Here is a 20,343-nt window from a genome sequence, read left to right as displayed (position 1 = left end):
TACTCTCCTACCCCAATCATGGGTGACCCAATCTTCAAATCCTTTTGAAATTATTTGCGCAAAGGTTTGACCCAGAATCGTTGTAAAGTTTAAATGATTTCAACGGGCGAGTGCAGCTCCATCAACCCCAAAGTCTTGTGCATGCATGCCGTTTAGTAACACACAAGCCTACAATCTGGCAGCCCAATAGAGAGCAATAGTAATGTCGTCTTTTTGTAGGCACTAATAACTCCGCCATGGCTCGTTGGTCAAAGCCTATGGGGAAGTTAATGTTTTTTTTTCATAAACGGAAAAAAAGAATTCTGTGGTAAACAGGGGTTCTTATTCGTTTTGTTCTATGAGATCATCTTCATCAGCTCACGTCACTTTTTGTGAATTTTGAAGCATTTATATAATCAAAACCAGCACATAAAGGCTTCATAATTCATAGGCGTAAATATTGTGAAAGGCTTATCAGAGCAGACAGACTGGACTACTCGTCTGGGCTCTTTTCCGAGCCCGTTTCCATGGCGACGGCCTCGTAGCAGCGGTCCGCCGTCGCGTGATCTGGCGAGCGGTTCATGGGAAGCTCATAACCTTTCATCGCAGAGCTCACGCGCTTGCGATTGTGAGCGCCTGGCTGGTAGAGCTGCATGGCAGGCCGGTCCTGTATGGAGAGAAAGAGGCAGAAACACAGGAGAGAGATCTCGGTTACAATAACAGCACAAACTCACTGTTAACACAAAATGGGTGCTAAACTATACTATATTTTACTGGACACAGATTGACAAGTCCTGGACTAAAAAGCAATCTCAATGGAGATTCTACATTGCGCTTTCTTTTAATTCCAGAGGCCATATCCTCAAAGCATCTCAGAGTAGAAAATTGGTCTTGAGTCAGTGGTTCCTGCGCCACATTCACAAGCTTTCGGGTTGTAAGAATGTTTTGATGTTTCTATTCAGCACATTTATTGAATATGAAATACAGAAATATCTCATTTACATAAGTATTCAACACCTCTGATACAATACTTTGTAGAATCACCGTTGGCAGCGTTTATAGCTGTGAGTGTTTCTGGGTAAGTCTCTAAGAGCTTTCTACATCTGGATAGTGTTAGAATCACCTTTGGCAGCGTTTATAGCTGTGAGTGTTTCTGGGTAAGTCTCTAAGAGCTTTCTACACCTGGATAGTGTTAGAATCACCTTTGGCAGTGTTTATAGCCGTGAGTGTTTCTGGGTAAGTCTCTAAGAGCTTTCCAGATCTGGATAGTGTTAGAAACACCTTTGGCAGCGTTTATAGCTGTGAGTGTTTCTGGTTAAGTCTCTAAGAGCTTTCTACATCTGGATTGTGTTAGAATCCCCTTTGGCAGCGTTTATAGCTGTGAGTGTTTCTGGTTAAGTCTCTAAGAGCTTTCTACATCTGGATTGTGTTAGAATCCCCTTTGGCAGCGTTTATAGCTGTGAGTGTTTCTGGTTAAGTCTCTAAGAGCTTTCTACATCTGGATTGTGTTAGAATCCCCTTTGGCAGCGTTTATAGCTGTGAGTGTTTCTGGTTAAGTCTCTAAGAGCTTTCTACATCTGGATTGTGTTAGAATCCCCTTTGGCAGCGTTTATAGCTGTGAGTGTTTCTGGTTAAGTCTCTAAGAGCTTTCTACATCTGGATTGTGTTAGAATCCCCTTTGGCAGCGTTTATAGCTGTGAGTGTTTCTGGTTAAGTCTCTAAGAGCTTTCTACATCTGGATTGTGTTAGAATCCCCTTTGGCAGCGTTTATAGCTGTGAGTGTTTCTGGTTAAGTCTCTAAGAGCTTTCTACATCTGGATTGTGTTAGAATCCCCTTTGGCAGCGTTTATAGCTGTGAGTGTTTCTGGGTAAGTCTCTAAGAGCTTTCTACATCTGGATTGTGTTAGAATCCCCTTTGGCAGCGTTTATAGCTGTGAGTGTTTCTGGTTAAGTCTCTAAGAGCTTTCTACATCTGGATTGTGTTAGAATCCCCTTTGGCAGCGTTTATAGCTGTGAGTGTTTCTGGTTAAGTCTCTAAGAGCTTTCTACATCTGGATTGTGTTAGAATCCCCTTTGGCAGCGTTTATAGCTGTGAGTGTTTCTGGTTAAGTCTCTAAGAGCTTTCTACATCTGGATTGTGTTAGAATCCCCTTTGGCAGCGTTTATAGCTGTGAGTGTTTCTGGTTAAGTCTCTAAGAGCTTTCTACATCTGGATTGTGTTAGAATCCCCTTTGGCAGCGTTTATAGCTGTGAGTGTTTCTGGGTAAGTCTCTAAGAGCTTTCTACATCTGGATTGTGTTAGAATCCCCTTTGGCAGCGTTTATAGCTGTGAGTGTTTCTGGGTAAGTCTCTAAGAGCTTTCTACATCTGGATTGTGCAACATTTGCCTATTATTATTCTCCAAATTCTTCAAGCTCTGTCAAATTGGTTGTTGATCATTGCTAGACAACCATTTTCAGGTCTTGCCATAGATTTTCAAGTAGATTCAAGTCAAAACTGTTACTCGGCCACTCAGGAACATTCACTGTCCACTTGATAAGCAACTCTAGTGTAGATTTAGCTTTGTGTTTTAGGTTATTGTCCTGCTGAAAGGTGGAATTCATCTCCGAGTGTCTCATGGAAAGTAGACTGAACCATGATTTCCTATAGGATTTCGTCTGTGCTTAGCTCCATTCCATTTCTCTTTTATCCTGAAAAACTCCCCAGTCCTTAACGATTACAAGCATACCCATAACATGATGCAGCCAACACTATGCTTGAAAATATGGAGAGTGGTACTCAGAAATGTATTGTATTGGATTTGCCCCAAACATAACACTTTGTATTCAGGACAGAAAGTAAATAGCTTTCCCACATGTCTTGCAGTACTTCAGTGCCTTATTGCAAACAGGATGTTTTGGAATATTTTTGTTCTGTCATTCTGTCAATTAGGTTAGTATTGTGGAGTAACTACAATGTTGTTGATCCATCCAAATGTTTCTCCTATCACAGCCATTAAACTTGGAAGTTTTAATGTCACCATTGGCCTCATGGTGAAATCGCTGAGTGGTTAGGAACGATGGCTATAATCTTTGTAGTGACTGGGTGTATTGATACACCATCCAAAGTGTAATTAATAACTTCACCATGTTCAAAGGGATATTCAGTGTCTTTATTTTTTATTTTTTTTACCCATCGACCAATAGGTGCCCTACTTTGCAGGGCATTGGAAAACCTCCCTGGTCTTTGTGGTTGAATCTGTGTTTGAATTTCACTTCTCAATTGAGTGATCTTTGCAGATTATTACATGTACAGAGATGAGGTAGTCATGCAAAAATAATGTTAAACGCTGTTATTGCACACATAGTGAGTCCAACGTATTATGTGAGTCGTTAAGCACATTTTTACATTTCAACTTATTTAGGCTTGCCATAACAAAGGGGTTGAATACTTATTCACTCAAGACATTTCATCTTTCCATTTTTCATTGATTTGAGAGAGAAAAATATTTAAAAACACAATTCCACTTTGGCATTATGGGGTATTGTGTGTAATCTATTTCAAATTCAGGCTGTAACACAACAAAATGTGTAAAAATACATGGGGTGTGAATACTATCTGAAGGCACTGCATAACCACATAGACAGATAAATAGTCACAGATTTTTCATTTTTGATTATTCAATTTCCCCACATCATGTTACTTCAAGTTATCCCTTTGGAGCGCAATAACACATTGTAAAAAAATAGGCCTAAATTGGCCATACCTATAAGTTGAGCAATTTAAAGGCATCTAGGGCCTATGTTAATTAACTTTGATTATGTTTAATGAAAATTATAGACCCTTGAAAAAAGTTTTATGTAACATTATCAGCAAGTGATTTGATGCCAACTGTACTGAAAGGGGACAAAAATAAAATGCAACCTGTCTCGGAGTTTCCCGTAAGAGGCCATTGTTTTTTTGTGCTAGTTCTGTATAGTACAATATATTTATTTTAATCTTTGAGAATGGAACTGTCTACACTGAGTGTACAAAACATTAAGAACACCGGCTCTTTCCATGACAAACTAACGAGGTGAATCCAGGTGAAAGATATGATCCCTTATTGATGTCACTTGATAAATCCACTTCAATCAGTGTAGATGAAGGGGAGGAAACAGGTTAAAGAAGGATTTTTAAGCATTGAGACAATTGAGAAATGGATTGTGTATGGGTGCCATTCAGAGGGTGTAAGGGTGCCATTCAGAGGGTGAATGGGCAAGAGTTACAGGGTATGGTAGTAGGTGCCAGGGGCACCGGTTTGTGTCAAGAACTGCAACGCTGCTGGGTTTTACACGCTCAACAGTTTTCCGTGTGTATCAAGAATGGTCCACCACCCAAAGGATCTCCAGCCAACTTGACACAACTGTGGGAAGCATTGGAGTCAACATGGGCCACCATCGCTGTGGACTGCTTTCGACTCCTTGTAGAGTCCATGCCCCGCTAAATTGAGGTTGTTCTGGGGGCAAAATGGGGGGTTCAACTCAATATTAGGAAGGTGTTTTTAATGTTTTGTACACTCAATGTATATTCATTTATCTTTATGTCATTGAAAATGGAGCCTCCAAAAGATGCGGTGGGATGCCTTCACTTATTTCAGTAGTAAAGCCGGGTAGTGTACCTGGGTAAAAGAAAAAAAAAATCTCCTAATTTCAACATTTCCATAAAGAGCACACGTTCAACTTAATAAAAACATGTTTTACCATCTCAAGAAAAATACTATAGCACGTGTTTATTAAGGACCAAATAAAGTAACAGGGTTGATTGTAACAGGGTTCATGATTTAATCTTAAATCAGCCATAAATCCCCTTGTGACAGGGGTAATGGAAGCTTGTTGTGTGCAACAGGGAGGGGGCAATTGACTAAATGCAAGCTTCACAAAACAATTGAAATTTGTTAAAACATTTGTAGCCTGTCTTCCGATGTATGGGTAACAGGGGTGATGTGTTTTGTTCGTCCCACTCAGATTTCCACCACAAAACACTAGAAAATGGCCAAAAAGAGTAGAACCAGCTCACCTGCTTTTACACTATGATTCGACAATTATCTGTTCAATGTTTCTATGGAATTTTATAAAATGTTTAAAGGAATAGTTTGGCCATATTAAAACAACAGTTCAGTTCACATAAAAGGGTTGACCTTAAAACGAGGGACATTTTGGGGTTAAGCGGGTTACAATGTTCCTAGAAGTAACAGGATGCACAGAGGGAAAGGTCAAAATTCAGAATTTTGGCACTTTAGCAAGTCTTCATTCATATTAAAAATCAGATTTACTGAATTTTCCATGTGGTTTTTATTAAAAGTAACTTAATTTAATATAATTGGCTTTTTAAAGTTCAAATTGGTGCACAATTTCTACTTAAAATGTCAAAGGGACGCAAAACACACTTTTTTTGTGGTACGATCTAACAATAGAAAGGCTACTAGTAAGACTAGTAACCTCACTCACTATAAAAAAACTAGGTGTACTAGCAGATTTTCAAATATGCCACCTATGTAGAAAGGACCAAAGGGTAGAAGAGTAGCTATACATCTATACTTTGGTGCACCATCCCACTACCTTGTGTGCCCCTCCTCATCCCCAATGTAGAAAGGCTAGCTGACTATACCTTGTTTGGCAGAGCCCCTCGTATCTGGTGTGGCCCCTCTGACTGGGACGTCCTTCTGTCCTGATAGGCTAACACGGACTGAGAGACACAGGCCTGGATCAATGGGGGTTACATACAAATATGTCCTATGTCAAGGTATTTATACATGTGAGTTTGTATGTATGTGTGTTATTATGTGTAGTGCACATGTACTGCAATTCTCACTGTTTTTAACACAATGTATGATGACTGTACCTTTGATCATCTTTAGCTTGTAAATCTTTCATCTCGTGGACAATAAAGTTATATTGAAATATACATGTCTCCACTTCCCTGCAACAGTATAGCACTGTCTGTTTGCACAGCTGATGAAACACAGACTAGGTTGTACAAGCAGTGTGACAAGCAGCTGGAAATGTGTGAGGTAGGGTTGTACCGTAAAAAAACAGAATATATCACAACGACATAAAACAACCTTTACTTGAAAATATTTTAAAATCGGTTTAACGACTGGTTGAAATCCTCAAAGAATTCCAAAGGACTCAAACCTTGCAACAATACTTGTTATATTGTACTTTCAGGAATAATTACACAATAATAAAGGTGTAACCTACTTATATTATCATTGTTCTTTAAATAAAAATCAACCACAAAACAACAACCTACCTCTCTTGCTCACCTTGTCGCTCACCTTGTTCCGGACGCGGTCCTTCCTGCTACCGCCAATGTCCTCTCTGACCTCCTTGCCCACCTTGTCGCACGTGTCGTAGGAGTAGGAGCTGAGGTATTGGCCATCTTTCTTTGCCCGGTCCTGGCAGTAGCCTTTACCCCACTTGGTATCCTCCTTGCACCGCATGGACTTGTCGAACTCGTAGTGGTGGCGCTGTCGTTTCCTCTCCTCGTCTCTTCCTCTGTGGTCTTTGTCTCTCTGCCTGCGGCCGTGCTCCCTCTGCTCCTTATCGCTCTCCATCTGACCCCTAGTGGCAGGAAAGGGAAGCACAGTTAGACTGGTTATGACTAGGGCTGTGACGGTCATTACATTTTGTCAGCTGGTTATTGTCATGCAAAAGCCTGAACTTAGCTGAATGAAATTGTAACGGCAGATCTCCTCTTCGTCTGAAGAAGAGTAAGGATCGGACCAAGATGCAGCGTGGTAAGTGTTCATGATGATTACTTTAATAAATAAACTGAACACTATGAAAGAACAAAACAATAAACGTGAACATGAAATGAAACCGAAACAGTACTGTGTGGCGACAAACACTGACACGGAAACAAACACCCACAAACCAACAGTGAAACCCAGGCTACCTAAGTGTGATTCTCAATCAGAGACAACTAACGACACCTGCCTCTGATTGAGAACCATACTAGGCCGAAACAGAAACCAAACAGACTGCCCACCCCAACTCACGCCCTGACCATACAAAATAAAGACAAAACAAAGGAAATACAGGTCAGAACGTGACAGAAATAGAAAGAAGATTTTTCCCATTCCGGAGAAAGTGTGCATATGTTGTGGCTATGTTGAGTGTAAAAGTGGTCCTATACATTACATTTAGAGTTAGTTGGCAACTTTAGTTGTGAATGATACTTACCTTAGAATGTCATAGAAATCAAAAAACATATGGGGTGCATGATGCGACTACAGGATATTGATGATTTGAGAAAGTCGCAGAAAAAGCTTGCTCTCTGTTCCTCGCCTCAGGCTGCACAACTGTTCTCTCATCAAGTGATCATATTTTCACCCATCAGACTATTCTCAATTGAATCTGGTCTTTACTAATATGTCAAATTAGTCTCAATTTTAGAATGGCCCATTGAGCAGGGACAGGGGGGAAAACACGGCATCCACACTCCAATAGCGAAAAGTGGCCAAGTGTTTTCCCCCCTGTCCGTTTTTCAGTTACGCCGGATAGGCTACTTGGTTAATTGGGTTTTGTAGGGGAGCTAGGCGTAATATGAGCAGCTGAGAAATAAATACAAGAACCCTTATTTCACTCCACATATCAACCACTGTTTGAGGATCATTCACTCGCTACACAACGGGCGATTTTCTGGATGCCACAGGCTCAAACTCTATTCCTGCAGCTACCCAATGCTTCATTTGGGAAACCAAATGAAATCTGTCGGTAACAATGATAGTAACATGTTTTCACAACAAAACATATTTCACTGAACTGTTGTCATCCCCTCTGCACGCTTGAGAAAGGAATAAACGAGAGGAGCAGATGGAAACGACTGGTGGTGAGATATTTTGTAGCTAAAAGGTAACGTTAATATGTCAGCCTATTAATTATGAAGAAAAAAAAAAATCCCTATTACTAGGCTATTCAAAATCATATACAAATTTACCACAACTGTAAGACCCCCTGCACAATCAATGAACCAACAACATCGCCTAGGGGTATACATTCTCTCCTAGACTCCTGGATATACATTTTGGAGTGTAGCATGAGGTAACCCAGACCATCCAGTTTGCATAATAATACAATGTGTTTAATTTTGGAGTAGGCCTAAAGGCTAATTATGTACCAAAGACACATTAAATCAGTTTAGTTGTATGTTCTTCTGCCATGCGTAATATGCAGTAGGCTATGTATTGTATAACAGCACAATCATTATTTTCATTCAGGGTTTTTTCCCGAGCTTGGCCTCTTATGCATATGAATAAGCTCTAATATGCATGTGGTTGTTTTGAATTAATCATCACCTTAGAAGGCGTTGTCCATTTTGTTGTGTTAGGCTTTGAAACAACATCCGCAATGACCGACCATGTTTTTCACTCAGTTTCAACCTGCTATTGAACTTCTTTCTTCAAATGTATCATCACAGTGGGGTGAGTTTTGAAAGCATGACATTGTTTTGATGATAAGTGTTATGTGATTTTCAATTTCATTTGCATTGATGTCAGAGTGTTTAAAGGGACAATAGACCCCTGAGTACCAGGCCATTAGCCACCTAATGTTCGTTAGGGTACTACCAACACATGACCTGAGTGCATAAAAGGAGATTACCGTGACTCAACAGTCACTGTATAATTTTACTGCGGTCATGACTCATGACTGCCAGTGTGGCGTTAATAAGAACACTGCAACAGCCCTAGGTATGAGACTGGAGGGGTGTGGTATCAGCTTATGACCAGGCCTTGGCTAGAAACATTGGTTTTGTCACAAAGCTGTAAAGGCTCCAGGTTGGTCAAAGCCAAATGTGGCATCCACTGTGATAAGGATAGAAAACTCACAGTATAGAAGAAATCTCGTCCTTTTCCACTAGCTAACTTCAATTTGGGTTTCTCATAACTGAGAAAAACAAAGCATCAGAGACTGATATAAAACTAAAATTCCATGAATAGTGCATTAAAAGCTCCTTACGGGTCCTTGATTTCCTTTGACTTCATGTGTCCACTGGGTTTGTCCCACTTGGCCCTCTCTGTGTCCCCACTGTCTCCTTTGTCCTTGAGCCTGTCAGAGTCCACATCATCGTCCCAGTCACTCTTCTTCAGGAGCTGAGGCAAGCCCAAAACACACTTAGTACCCAACAACTACCAACAGTTATTAACAAAACAATCACTAACTATAAAATCTGGTCACAGCCTTAACTCTGGGTACCGAAATTACTGTCTATCTGACTAATAGTTACGACTAACAAAATCCAGCTCACAAAGGGCTTCCTAAAAGCTTTCATTTGGTGAATGTGCATATACCACTCAAAATGGGACACGTTCCAGAAAACTAGGTGGATGTCGTGCGCCACTAGAGACCCATTTTAACATAATTTTTTTTATTTTGTTCTAAATGTGTTTTTTTGGCAGAAATGCCTTCTGGAACATGTGGACTTTCATATGCCTTAATAAAAAACATGCATTCCATCTGTAAATACAAATAAAATTGTTAAATCACGAGCCAAGTCGGTTTAGCCACAGAAAAAGTTGGCAACCTTCCCGCTAGCCATGATTGGCTGAGATAATGAGTGTGTTGGACATGCCAAGAGAGGAGTTCAGATAGAAGCGTGCTACATGGCAGACCAGTCTATAACATGAGCTGGTCAGTATGGGTAAATATTCCTTTCTAAGATGTCTTTTTTGAGAGATATCACATAATATAACTACATAAATGTTGCTCTCCACTTTCTGAAGGACCGAGTTTTGAAATCAGTGGAATTAGAGTATGATAGCTAAGGAGATGAGGAAATTCTGGCGTTTGTTTGCAAATATGCAGACTGAGTCAAAAAGAGAACACTGAGAAGGCTGTTGTATAAAACACCTTTCTCCGGATTACATCTTCAAACAATTTATTAAAATATATAATTTTTTTTGTACACTGCTCAAAAAAATAAAGGGAACACTTAAACAACACAATGTAACTCCAAGTCAATCACACTTCTGTGAAATCAAACTGTCCACTTAGGAAACAACACTGATTGACAATAAATTGCACATGCTGTTGTGCAAATGGAATAGACAACAGGTGGAAATTATAGGTAATTAGCAAGACACCCCCAATAAAGGAGTGGTTCTGCAGGTGATAACCACAGACCACTTCTCAGTTCCTATGCTTCCTGGCTGATGATTTGGTCACTTTTGAATGCTGGAGGTGCTTTCACACTAGTGGTAGCATGAGACGGAGTCTACAACCCACACAAGTGGCTCAGGTAGTGCAGCTCATCCAGGATGGCACATCAATGCGAGCTGTGGCAAGAATGTTTCCTGTGTCTGTCAGCGTAGTGTCCAGAGCATGGAGGCGCTACCAGGATACAGGCCAGTACATCAGGAGACGTGGAGGAGGCCATAGGAGGGCAACAACACAGCAGCAGGACCGCTAGCTCAGCCTTTGTGCAAGGAGGAGCAGGAGGAGCACTGCCAGAGCCCTGCAAAATGACCTCCAGCAGGCCACAAATGTGTCTGCTCAAACGGTCAGAAACAGACTCCAACAGCCCAACACCGTGCAGGACGTTTGGCATTTGCCAGAGAACACCAAGATTGGCAAATACGCCACTAGCGCCCTGTGCTCTTCACAGATGAAAGCAGGTTCACACTGAGCACATGTGACAGACGCGACAGTCTGGAGACGCCGTGGAGAACGTTCTGCTGCCTGCAACATCCTCCAGCATGACTGGTTTGGCGGTGGGTCAGTCATGGTGTGGGGTTGCATTTCTTTGGGGGGCCGCACAGCCCTCCATGTGCTCGCCAGAGGTAGCCTGACTGCCATTAGGTACCGAGATGAGATCCTCAGACCCCTTGTGAGACCATATGCTGGTGCGGTTGGCCCTGGGTTCCTCCTAATGCAAGACAATGCTAGACCTCATGTGGCTGGAGTGTGTCAGCAGTTCCTGCAAGAGGAAGGCATTGATGCTATGGACTGGCCCGCCCGTTCCCCAGACCTGAATCCAATTGAGCACATCTGGGACATCATGTCTCGCTCCATCCACCAACGCCACGTTGCACCACAGACTGTCCAGGAGTTGGCGGATGCTTTAGTCCAGGTCTGGGAGGAGATCCCTCAGGAGACCATCCGCCACCTCATCAGGAGCATGCCCAGGCATTGTAGGGAGGTCATACAGGCACGTGGAGGCCACACACACTACTGAGCCTCATTTTGACTTGTTTTAAGGACATTACATCAAAGTTGGATCAGCCTGTAGTGTGGTTTTCCACTTTGTTTTTGAGTGTGACTCCAAATCCAGACCTCCATGGGTTGATAAATTTGATTTCCATTGATAATCTTTGTGTGATTTTGTTGTCAGCACATTCAACTATGTAAAGAAAAAAGTATTTAATAAGAATATTTCATTCATTCAGATCTACAATGTGTTATTTTAGTGTTCCCTTTATTTTTTTGAGCAGTGTATATATATATTTTTTCTATATACCCTTTTCTCCCCAATTTCATGGTATCCAATTGCCTTAGACCAGTACGCCACTCGATAGACGCAGCTGGTAAATTCGCTCTGGCTATCTACTCCGATTTCAGAACACTCACGTCTGCGTGTGCCAGAGCGCAGAATAACTGACGATTTGTGAACACTCAACACCTGTTGAATATGGCCGGTGTCAGCAAACGTTGGCAAAAAAAAACGTATTTAAATTGTTGCCAACAGCACAGTTGCAGTAACTAACGCTCCGGATAACATAAAAAAGCCTAACCAGCTCTGCTAGAGTTAGAGTGAAAAGCTCTGAATTTATGAACAGACAATCTGGCAACGCTCTTAGTTTACGAATACCCAGAGCGCACTCTGAGCACACTCTGGCACCCCAGATTAAATTTACGACACACCCGTAGTATAAACCAACCTTCAGTCTTGAAATCTTTAGTTGTTTAGTATATGGCCTCACATGTGAATCCTTAAAGTGATGGGTGGGGCTAAAGGTTAGAGGGTGTGAACGATGCTAAATGGGTGTAGACAAAGTTGAGCTCTCCACTAGGTATACCAAAACATTCAAGGGCCATTTTCTCAAAAGGGAGGTTACAAGTTTATCAACTTTCATAGCAGAATTACGTTAACCATTGTTCCTCAACTGTAGTGTATGATATACCATTTTCTAGCTCGGTGTCTCTGCTTTTATCCAATGTAAAAAACACAATATAAAATGTTGGTACATAAGACAGAATCGAATGGGTCGGTCACAAATGTTCTTTGGTTTTAACTTTGTGTCAACAGAACCAGTGACCACCTTGATCTTGATCTCCTTCTCCGATAGTTTCTTCTGTTTATCTGCCTCCTTGCGTTTGCGTCTCTCCTCCTCCCTCCGTTTCCTCTTCTCCTCCTCCCTCTGCCGTTTCTTCTCCAGCTCCCTGCGTCGACGCTCCTCTCTCTTCTCCTCTCTTATCCTCTACAGAGAAATGACATCTTATTTTGAGAGTTGATCTACATCTGGATAGGAGTCCACAAAGGGCAACAGTAATGCATTATTTCTCACTGTTACATTACTCTTACGTGCTTCTCAAGTTTCTTATTCTTGATGTACTCCAGAAGAGGTGTTGTTCTTTTGGCTGAAATTCAATCAGATATAATGTAAAGTCAGATTGATTGATTGCCTGACTTATTGGTTGATAGACAGACAGACTGACTGACTGATTGATCCAATACCTATGAGTTTCTTTGTCTTGGCCTCTATCTCTCCCAGCAGGGTTTCGGGGTTGGCCATGGACTTCTCCTCATCACAGGAGTAGTTCTCCAGAAACCGCCGGTACTCTGGGTCTGCAAGGGAGAGAAGAAAGATAGTAATCAGATTACACACACTTTTGAAAAACTATATTTTAAAAAACAATTATTAATTTAACCTTTATTTAACTTGGAAAGTCAGTTAAGAACAAACTCTTATTTGATTTACTTTGAGAATTACTTTTAAATTCAGAAAGGATGTTTGCGAGAAAAAAAAACATATTTGACACTTCTCTGTTTTCTCAATGACATTCAAATCAGCATTGAAAAAAGACGCAAGTTCAAGTTTGTTCCACCTGAGCAAGTTTGACCACAAGTCAGAAACCACTTTGATGACACACCAAATGAGTTTGATGGATCGCTGGAAAAGAGCAGGAATGTGCTTTTGTTGGCTACAGTTCAAGCTATGTCTTCCAATGGTGCGACTGCTGTCGGCATTCAAAGATTATCCAAATTGAAAAAACGCTTGGAGGTAAGGATGACAGCAGTGGTGTAGTCTACGGCGATATGGATATCACTTATTATTGATATCTACATAGAGCATTAATGTGAATCACACTGCTGCTCTCTCATTTAGCTATTTGCACCTTACAGATTGTGGTTGTTCTGGATGGCTGTTCCCAAATCTAAATGTGTATTTGAACCCAATAATGGTTGAATTCAAGAACTTTACGCTGCCTATCAATCATTGTTTTTGAGACCAGTGGACAGCCAGTGAAAAATGCACTCTTGCAACAGCTGCATAGTGCAGATCCCAACCTATGGAATAAAAGTGGGGCTTTTATTGCTCAATCTAATTCATACTGATAAAAGAAAAAATCCATAGGCCTAATGGACACATGCTCAAACTCGCACACTTGTAATAGACTTACAGGGGCAATCTGTAGTTGCTACATCCATTTTTGGATTTAAAAATTATGTATATTACACATTCACATCCATTGATTCTTGAAGAATATAACTTAGAAATGCCTCATGAGCTTAGTTCAACTGTCACACTCCACGAGAACCCAACATATAAGCTTATCCAGTGTTTGTAAAACATGGTAAATGTAAACAAACACTGTATAGCCTCATAACAAGGTTAAAACAATAATTTTGATATCATGAGGTATGGTTACATTTCTCCACACCCATCCCTCAGCTTTTTACCAAAACAGAGGCGGGGCACCCCATTTGGTTATTGTTTCATATATTGATTCGGCCTTTAAACAGCTGCATATTATCAAAATATCAACGTTTCACCACCAACAAAAAGGTAAACAATAGGCCTATAGCAAATGCCGCATATTGCATTCCTTTTCACATGTAAATAGCACTTTCAGTAGTGCTCAAAGCCTGACATTCCATGAGCACAGCATTTATTTTTCAACTCGAATCAATGAGCCCAATCAGTCCTCCATGACAACAAAATCATAAACAACAGATGGTTAATAAGTCCTTAGTTGAAATGACTGGAATTCTGGTAGACTTTGGTTTTTAATGTAAATATCTAATTTAATCGTATTATTATCTGTAGTAGAAAGCGATGGGTTCGAAGAAGCCGACACAACCAACCCATAAAGTACAATTTAACATCCATATACAGCCAGCTTTGAAAACTTTAACATTGATTTATCCTGCAATGTTGTCGTTCAATTGGTAACATACATTTTTGTCTTCTTCTGCCTCTTGATGGGAAAGTAATCTAAAAGTAACTGAATGTAATCTGATTACGTTACTGAGTTTGGGTAATCTAAAAGTTAGGTTACTGATGACAGTTTTGGACAGGTAACTTGTAACGGATTACATATAGAAAGTAACCTACCCAACCCTGGCTATTAAGCATAAGCGCAATTTCCAACAAACTACAAAAATAAAATAAAATTCCAACTTTGCATTACATGCCCCAGTAAGCATAAGCTTGATGTCATGTTCCTTTTGCAGGGGGGAAGTAGGCTACATGTAGCTATTTACATGTTTTACACAGAATAGGCATAAATTCTTGACATGTTCGTACAAACTTTGTTGTCAGTATTACAAACGTAAGCTTGATACAAACAGGCAGTCTAGCGAATTCATGCTCCTTTTAGCTGCTAAGATACATGCAGTTATTTACTCTTGCCACTATACAGCAGCATACACTGAATGTGCAAAGCATTAAGAACACCTTACCCACCCAGCCTACTACCATACCCTGTTCAAAGGCACTTAACTCTTTTGTCTTGCCCATTTACCCTCTGACGGCGTTAGACAACCCCCCTGGTGGAAAGCGGTACCAGCGCCTCCGTATTCCACCCACTCTTGGTGGCGAGGATGCGGAACTCAATGGCGAAGTCAGCCACTGGTCTGAACCCTTGACGGATGTTGAACAGTCGGCTGGCCGCTTCTTGTCCACTGACTGGGTGGTCGATGACTCTTCGCAGTGAAGGCTAATATGGACCTGCAGAATGGTGGCTGCTGTTCCCACGTCAGGGCCTTGCCCGAGAGTAGAGAGATTATGTAGGCGTTCATGGCCCGATTGGTGTGGAACAAGGAGGTGAGGAATCCCTTGTGTCCTCCTGGGTGGCCGTCATACCGCTCAGGGGGCTGGGATCTTGGGTTCCCAGTGCAGTGTTTCTGAAGGAACTATGGAGACACCTGTAGCCCTGTGTGATGAGACTTGGGCATTGGCTCCTCCTGTGTTGGGGTTGGACTGTGGTTGGAGGGAGCCGGTAAGTGCCCGGAGGGTTTCTGATATCTGGAAGAGTTGTTCTTGCTGCCTCCCCAGCAGTGCTCCTTGGTGGGTTACAACATTCTTGATCTGGGTGATCTCTGCTGGGTCCATGTTATTGGCTGAAGCTTGCTGTGACATGGTGAGGTTGGACCCAGGTGCAGAGAAGAGACCAGACGGGGAATCAGTGGTTAACTTCTTGGATATAGGGGGCGCTATTTTAATTTTTGGATGAAAAACGTTCCCGTTTTAAACAAGATATTTTGTCACGAAAAGATGCTCGACTATGCATATAATTGACAGCTTTGGAAAGGAAACACTCTGACGTTTCCAAAACTGCAAAGATATTGTCTGTGAGTGCCACAGAACTGATGTTATAGGCGAACCCCAGATAAAAATCCAATCAGGAAGTGCCACATTTTTTTAAACTGCCTCATGCCAATGACTCCTTATATGGCTGTGAAGGAGCTAGGAGTCAGCTTACGTTTTCCATGTTTTCCCCAAGGTGTCTACAGCATTGTGACGTATTTGTAGGCATATCATTGGAAGATTGACCATAAGAGACTACATCTACCAGGTGGTCGCTTGGTGTCATCCGTTGCAATTATTGCGTAATCTCCAGCTGCAGTATTTTTCCGTTTGCTTCTGATGAGAAGCCAACTGCCACCACTGATAGATTATCGAATAGATATGTGAAAAACACCTTGAGGATTGATTCTAAACAACGTTTGCCATGTTTCTGTCGATATTATGGAGCTAATTTGGAAAAAAGTTTGGCGTTGTAATGACTGAATTTTCTGGGGGTTTTCTTAGCCAAACGTGATGAACAAAACGGAGCGATTTCTCCTACACAAATAATATTTTTGGAAAAACTGAACATTTGCTATCTAACTGAGAGTCTCCTCATTGAAAACATCCAAAGTTCTTCAAAGGTAAATTATTTTATTTGAATGCTTTTCTTGTTTTTGTGAAAATGTGTTGAGTTATTCACAATTTTGAATGAACAAAATGGTTTTATATGTAAGATGGCTAAATAAAGAGCAACATTTTTTATTATTATTATTTGTGCCCTGGTCATATAAGAGCTCTTTGTCACTTCTCACGAGCCGGGTTGTGACAAAAACTCACACTAATTTTTATGTTTAATAAATGTATTGTATAGTGTGCAGGCTTACGATGATGGCAAAAAAACAACATTTGAGAGTGCGCTGACCCTGATGCTTGAAGGGGTAAGGGTCTATAAAAAGTTATAAAAAGTTTGTCAACCAGTGTTGCAGAGGAAGGTGTGCTACATACCCAGAGCAGACGGGAAATACCAGGGCTCGCCAGTACAAGGGAGACCCTGACGAGCTGTGCAGTTACCTCCCGGCTACCCAGCCACAGTCTGTCACTACCTGCAACCCTCCACTGGGACAACCGTCAGCACCAGATTCAAGCCTTCGTGGACTCCGGGCCGCAAATAATTGCATTAATCAAGACTTCGCCAGAGAATTACCAATCCCCTTCGTGAAATGTCCCATCCCTCTGCAGATTCAAGCCCTCCTAGGGTACCCCTGGCTAGTGCTACATAACCCACTACTCTCCTGTTCCACGGGACACATACTAGATTGGGGTAAGAACTGTCCCACCTAGAGCCTCACCGCGTCCCCCTGCATCCAGTGAAGACCAAGATTACTCTGCTCTCCCTCCCGAATACTTCAACCTCCAGAAGGCCTTCAGTAAGAGGCAAGTCGCCACCCTCCCTCCTCATCATCCATACGACTGCGCCGTAGAACGCCTACCCAGCTCCACCCCTCCCTGGGGCCGTCTTTACTCCCTCTCAATCCCTGAAGCTGCAGTCATGGACAATTACATCCGGGAGTTGCTGGGAGGCAGGTTTTATTGGCTCCTCAACACCCAATTCTTCACCAAACTGGACATCGCAACACTTACATTCTGGTGAGAATCAGAGAGGGAGATGAATGGAAAACTGTCTTTATTACCCCTAGTGGCCACTATGAGTATTTAGTCATGCCATTCGGATTATCAAACTCACCGGCAGACTTCCAAGCATTGGTTAATGACACTCATAGGGATATGTTTAATCGGTTCTTCTTTGTTTACCTCGATGACATCCTGATCTTCTCCAAGACCCTTCTGGAACAGTTCGTCGGATGGTATTGGAAAGCCTTCTGCTCCCTGTTGGGGGCGTTGGTGAGTCTCTCCTCGGAGTTCCACCCACAGTCAAATGGGCAAACCGAGTGGGCCAACCAGGAGCTGGAGAAGTTCCTCCACTGTTTCGTCTTCACCCAGGCCAGCAACTGGAGCAAGTTCCTCGTCTGGGCGGAGTATGCTCACAACACAGTACCGAGCTGGACTGTCGTCATTTGTGACGGTTTAGGTGAACAAGAGCCCGGAGCGGGGGTTCCATCAGGCGAGGCATTCATTTGACGATGTCGCCGCACCTGGATCAGAGCGCGATCTTCCTAGCTCATCTGCCCAACACCAACACCAGGAAAACCGGCACCAAAGGCCTCTTTGGCTCCTCCGACCGGGTCAACGAGTGTGGTTGTCCACACATGATCTTCCCTTCAGGGTGCACCCGTGGAAGCTCGCTCTACGCTACATAGGACCATTCAAGATCCTGAGTCGCTTCAACCCGGTCACCTATCGTCCCCAGCTTCCCAGGTCTATGAGGGTCTGTCCATCCTTCCATGTCTCCCATCTCAAGCTGGAAGGAACAGTCCCTTCTCTTCCCCCACACCTGCCCCTCCGCCCCCTCGACTTATCGATGGTAGCCCGGTCTACACTGTCCGGTGTCTGTTTGAGGCTCATCGGATCCGAGGCACCCTGCAGTACCTGGTGGATTGGGAGGGCTACGGCCCCGAGAAGCGGCGTGGGTGCCTGCCCGAGACATCCTGGATCCGAGACTCGTTCCGGACTTCAACCAACTCCCTGGTGGTCGCCCTGGCTCCGAAGCTGGGGCCGCTTCTAGAAGGGGGGTACTGTCATGGTTCCAATTGTCACCAGAGGGTGGCAGAAACTGTCCTAGAGACATTAACGACACTCAGGGGTGTCCCATTTACTCATTAAGATTTCCCTGTTAAAAGAGGTGTGTTTTCTGTTGTTCTTTGCTGAAGCTTGAATTGTGTTCCATGTGTGTTTGTCTTTCGAGTTTTCGAGACTTAGTGTTTGTTGGTTTCCCAGTGTTACTGTGATCCTTCTGTTACTCTTTCTCAGGAAGGTATTGTTTGTCCTTAACCACTGATTCCTCATCTGGTCTCTTCTCTGCACCGGATTCCAACCTCACCATGTCACAGGTTCAGAAGGTGAGTAAAGAGAAAAACGTAAAGGAAGGAGGAGTGTGAGAGCAGCAGCTATGTTAGAAAAACAAATTTGTGCGTAAAATATCACATGCGCAGAACGTGATCTCGATCCTTAGGTTTGAGAAAGAGATTTCCGGATGGGTGGGGCGTGGACGAAAACTCTGTATCCATATCCACAACCTATATTTTATATTTGTGTTATTCAGCAGATGCTGAATCAATGCATGAAGTACAATGAGGGGTCTGAAAACACATACTATACATTTAAAAGGAAGCTTGGGTGCCAGTCTCTGTCTGTCTGTCCCAACGTCTTTTGACAATGAATGCAGAAACAATCAGGTATCCAAGCTGTATGTCTGGATAGTTTCGGATTGGAGACAAGTCCAGAACCTACCTTCTTCAATGCTTCCAGCTTTGGAATCTTTCTTTTTGAGCTTCTTCTTGGAGACTTTCTGAAAGGGGGCAAACTCTACCACAGCTGGGTACTCCTGGCCTGAGCAAATATTGACATAGAGACAGATAATCATTAGACAACACCTGACACACAGATCAAACCATTACCATGGCACCTGTGGCTGTACAAGGATAACCCTCTTGTCTTATGAAAGATTAGAGCACACACACCTACAGAGAGAGAGAGAGAGAGCCATCGTTGTTTGTCACCATAAACAAAATCCCATGGAGCATCACAACAAAACACTGAACACTGACCGTTGGGGATGCTAAAACACATAGCCTAACATATTTATTGAATTATATACTGAACAAAAATATCAATGCAAAGTTGTTGTATTATCCATGTTTTATGAGCTGAAATAAAATATTCCATAGACAAAAAGCTTATTTCTCTCAAATGTTTTGCAAAAATGTGTTTACATCTGTGTTTGTGAGCATTTCTCCTTTGCCAAGATAATCCATCCACCTGACAGGTGTGGCATATCAAGAAGCTGATTAAACAGCATGATCATTACACAGGTGCACCTTGTGCTTGAGACAATAAAAATGTGCAGTTTTGTCACACGTCTCAAGTTTTGATGGAGCGTGAAATTGATATGCTGATTGAAGAAATATCCACCAGAGCTGTTGCCAGGGAATTGAATGTTAATTTCTCTACTATAAACGTCACCAGCCACCCAGACAGCTGATGAAACTGTGGGTTTGCACAACCAAAGAATTTCTTGACAAACTGTCAGAAACCGTCTAAGGGAAGCTCCTCTGAATGCTCGTTACCAGGGTCTTGACCTGACTGCAGTTCGGCGTCATTACCAACTTCAGTGGGCAAATGCTCACCTACGATGGCCACTAGCACACTGGAGATATGTGCTCTTCACGGATATATCATGGTTTCAACTGTACCGGGCAGATGGCGTCCTGTGGACGAGTGGTTTGCTGATGTCAATGTTGTGAACAGAGTGCCCCATGGTAGCGGTGGGGTTATGGTATGGGCAGGCATAAGCTATGAACAATGAACACAATTTTATCAATGGCAATTTGAATGCACAATTTGAATGCAATTTGAATACACTGGAAGCTGTTGAAATTGTTGCATGCAGCGTTTATATTTTTGTTCAGTGTATATATAGCACTATACCACCA

General features: G+C 42.3%; 1 protein-coding gene across 1 annotated transcript; it reads right to left on the bottom strand.

Annotated features, from left to right (window-relative positions):
• Positions 1-332: 332 nt before the first annotated feature.
• LOC139398486 (regulator of nonsense transcripts 3A-like) lies at positions 333-19,240 on the bottom strand (the record flags this gene model as incomplete). The annotated part of the gene is made up of 8 exons (XM_071144433.1): positions 333-646; positions 5,608-5,685; positions 6,266-6,563; positions 8,961-9,094; positions 12,260-12,418; positions 12,523-12,578; positions 12,676-12,786; positions 19,142-19,240. Coding segments are annotated over 8 exons (1,109 nt in total), but the record flags the coding sequence as incomplete, so codon positions are not given.
• Positions 19,241-20,343: the final 1,103 nt, after the last annotated feature.

Source organism: Oncorhynchus clarkii, unplaced genomic scaffold (genome assembly GCF_045791955.1).
Source record: "Oncorhynchus clarkii lewisi isolate Uvic-CL-2024 unplaced genomic scaffold, UVic_Ocla_1.0 unplaced_contig_1295_pilon_pilon, whole genome shotgun sequence".
Lineage (NCBI taxonomy): Eukaryota > Metazoa > Chordata > Actinopteri > Salmoniformes > Salmonidae > Oncorhynchus > Oncorhynchus clarkii.
The sequence above is the reverse complement of the archived record's forward strand: the minus strand, read 5'-3'. Positions and strand labels throughout refer to the sequence as shown.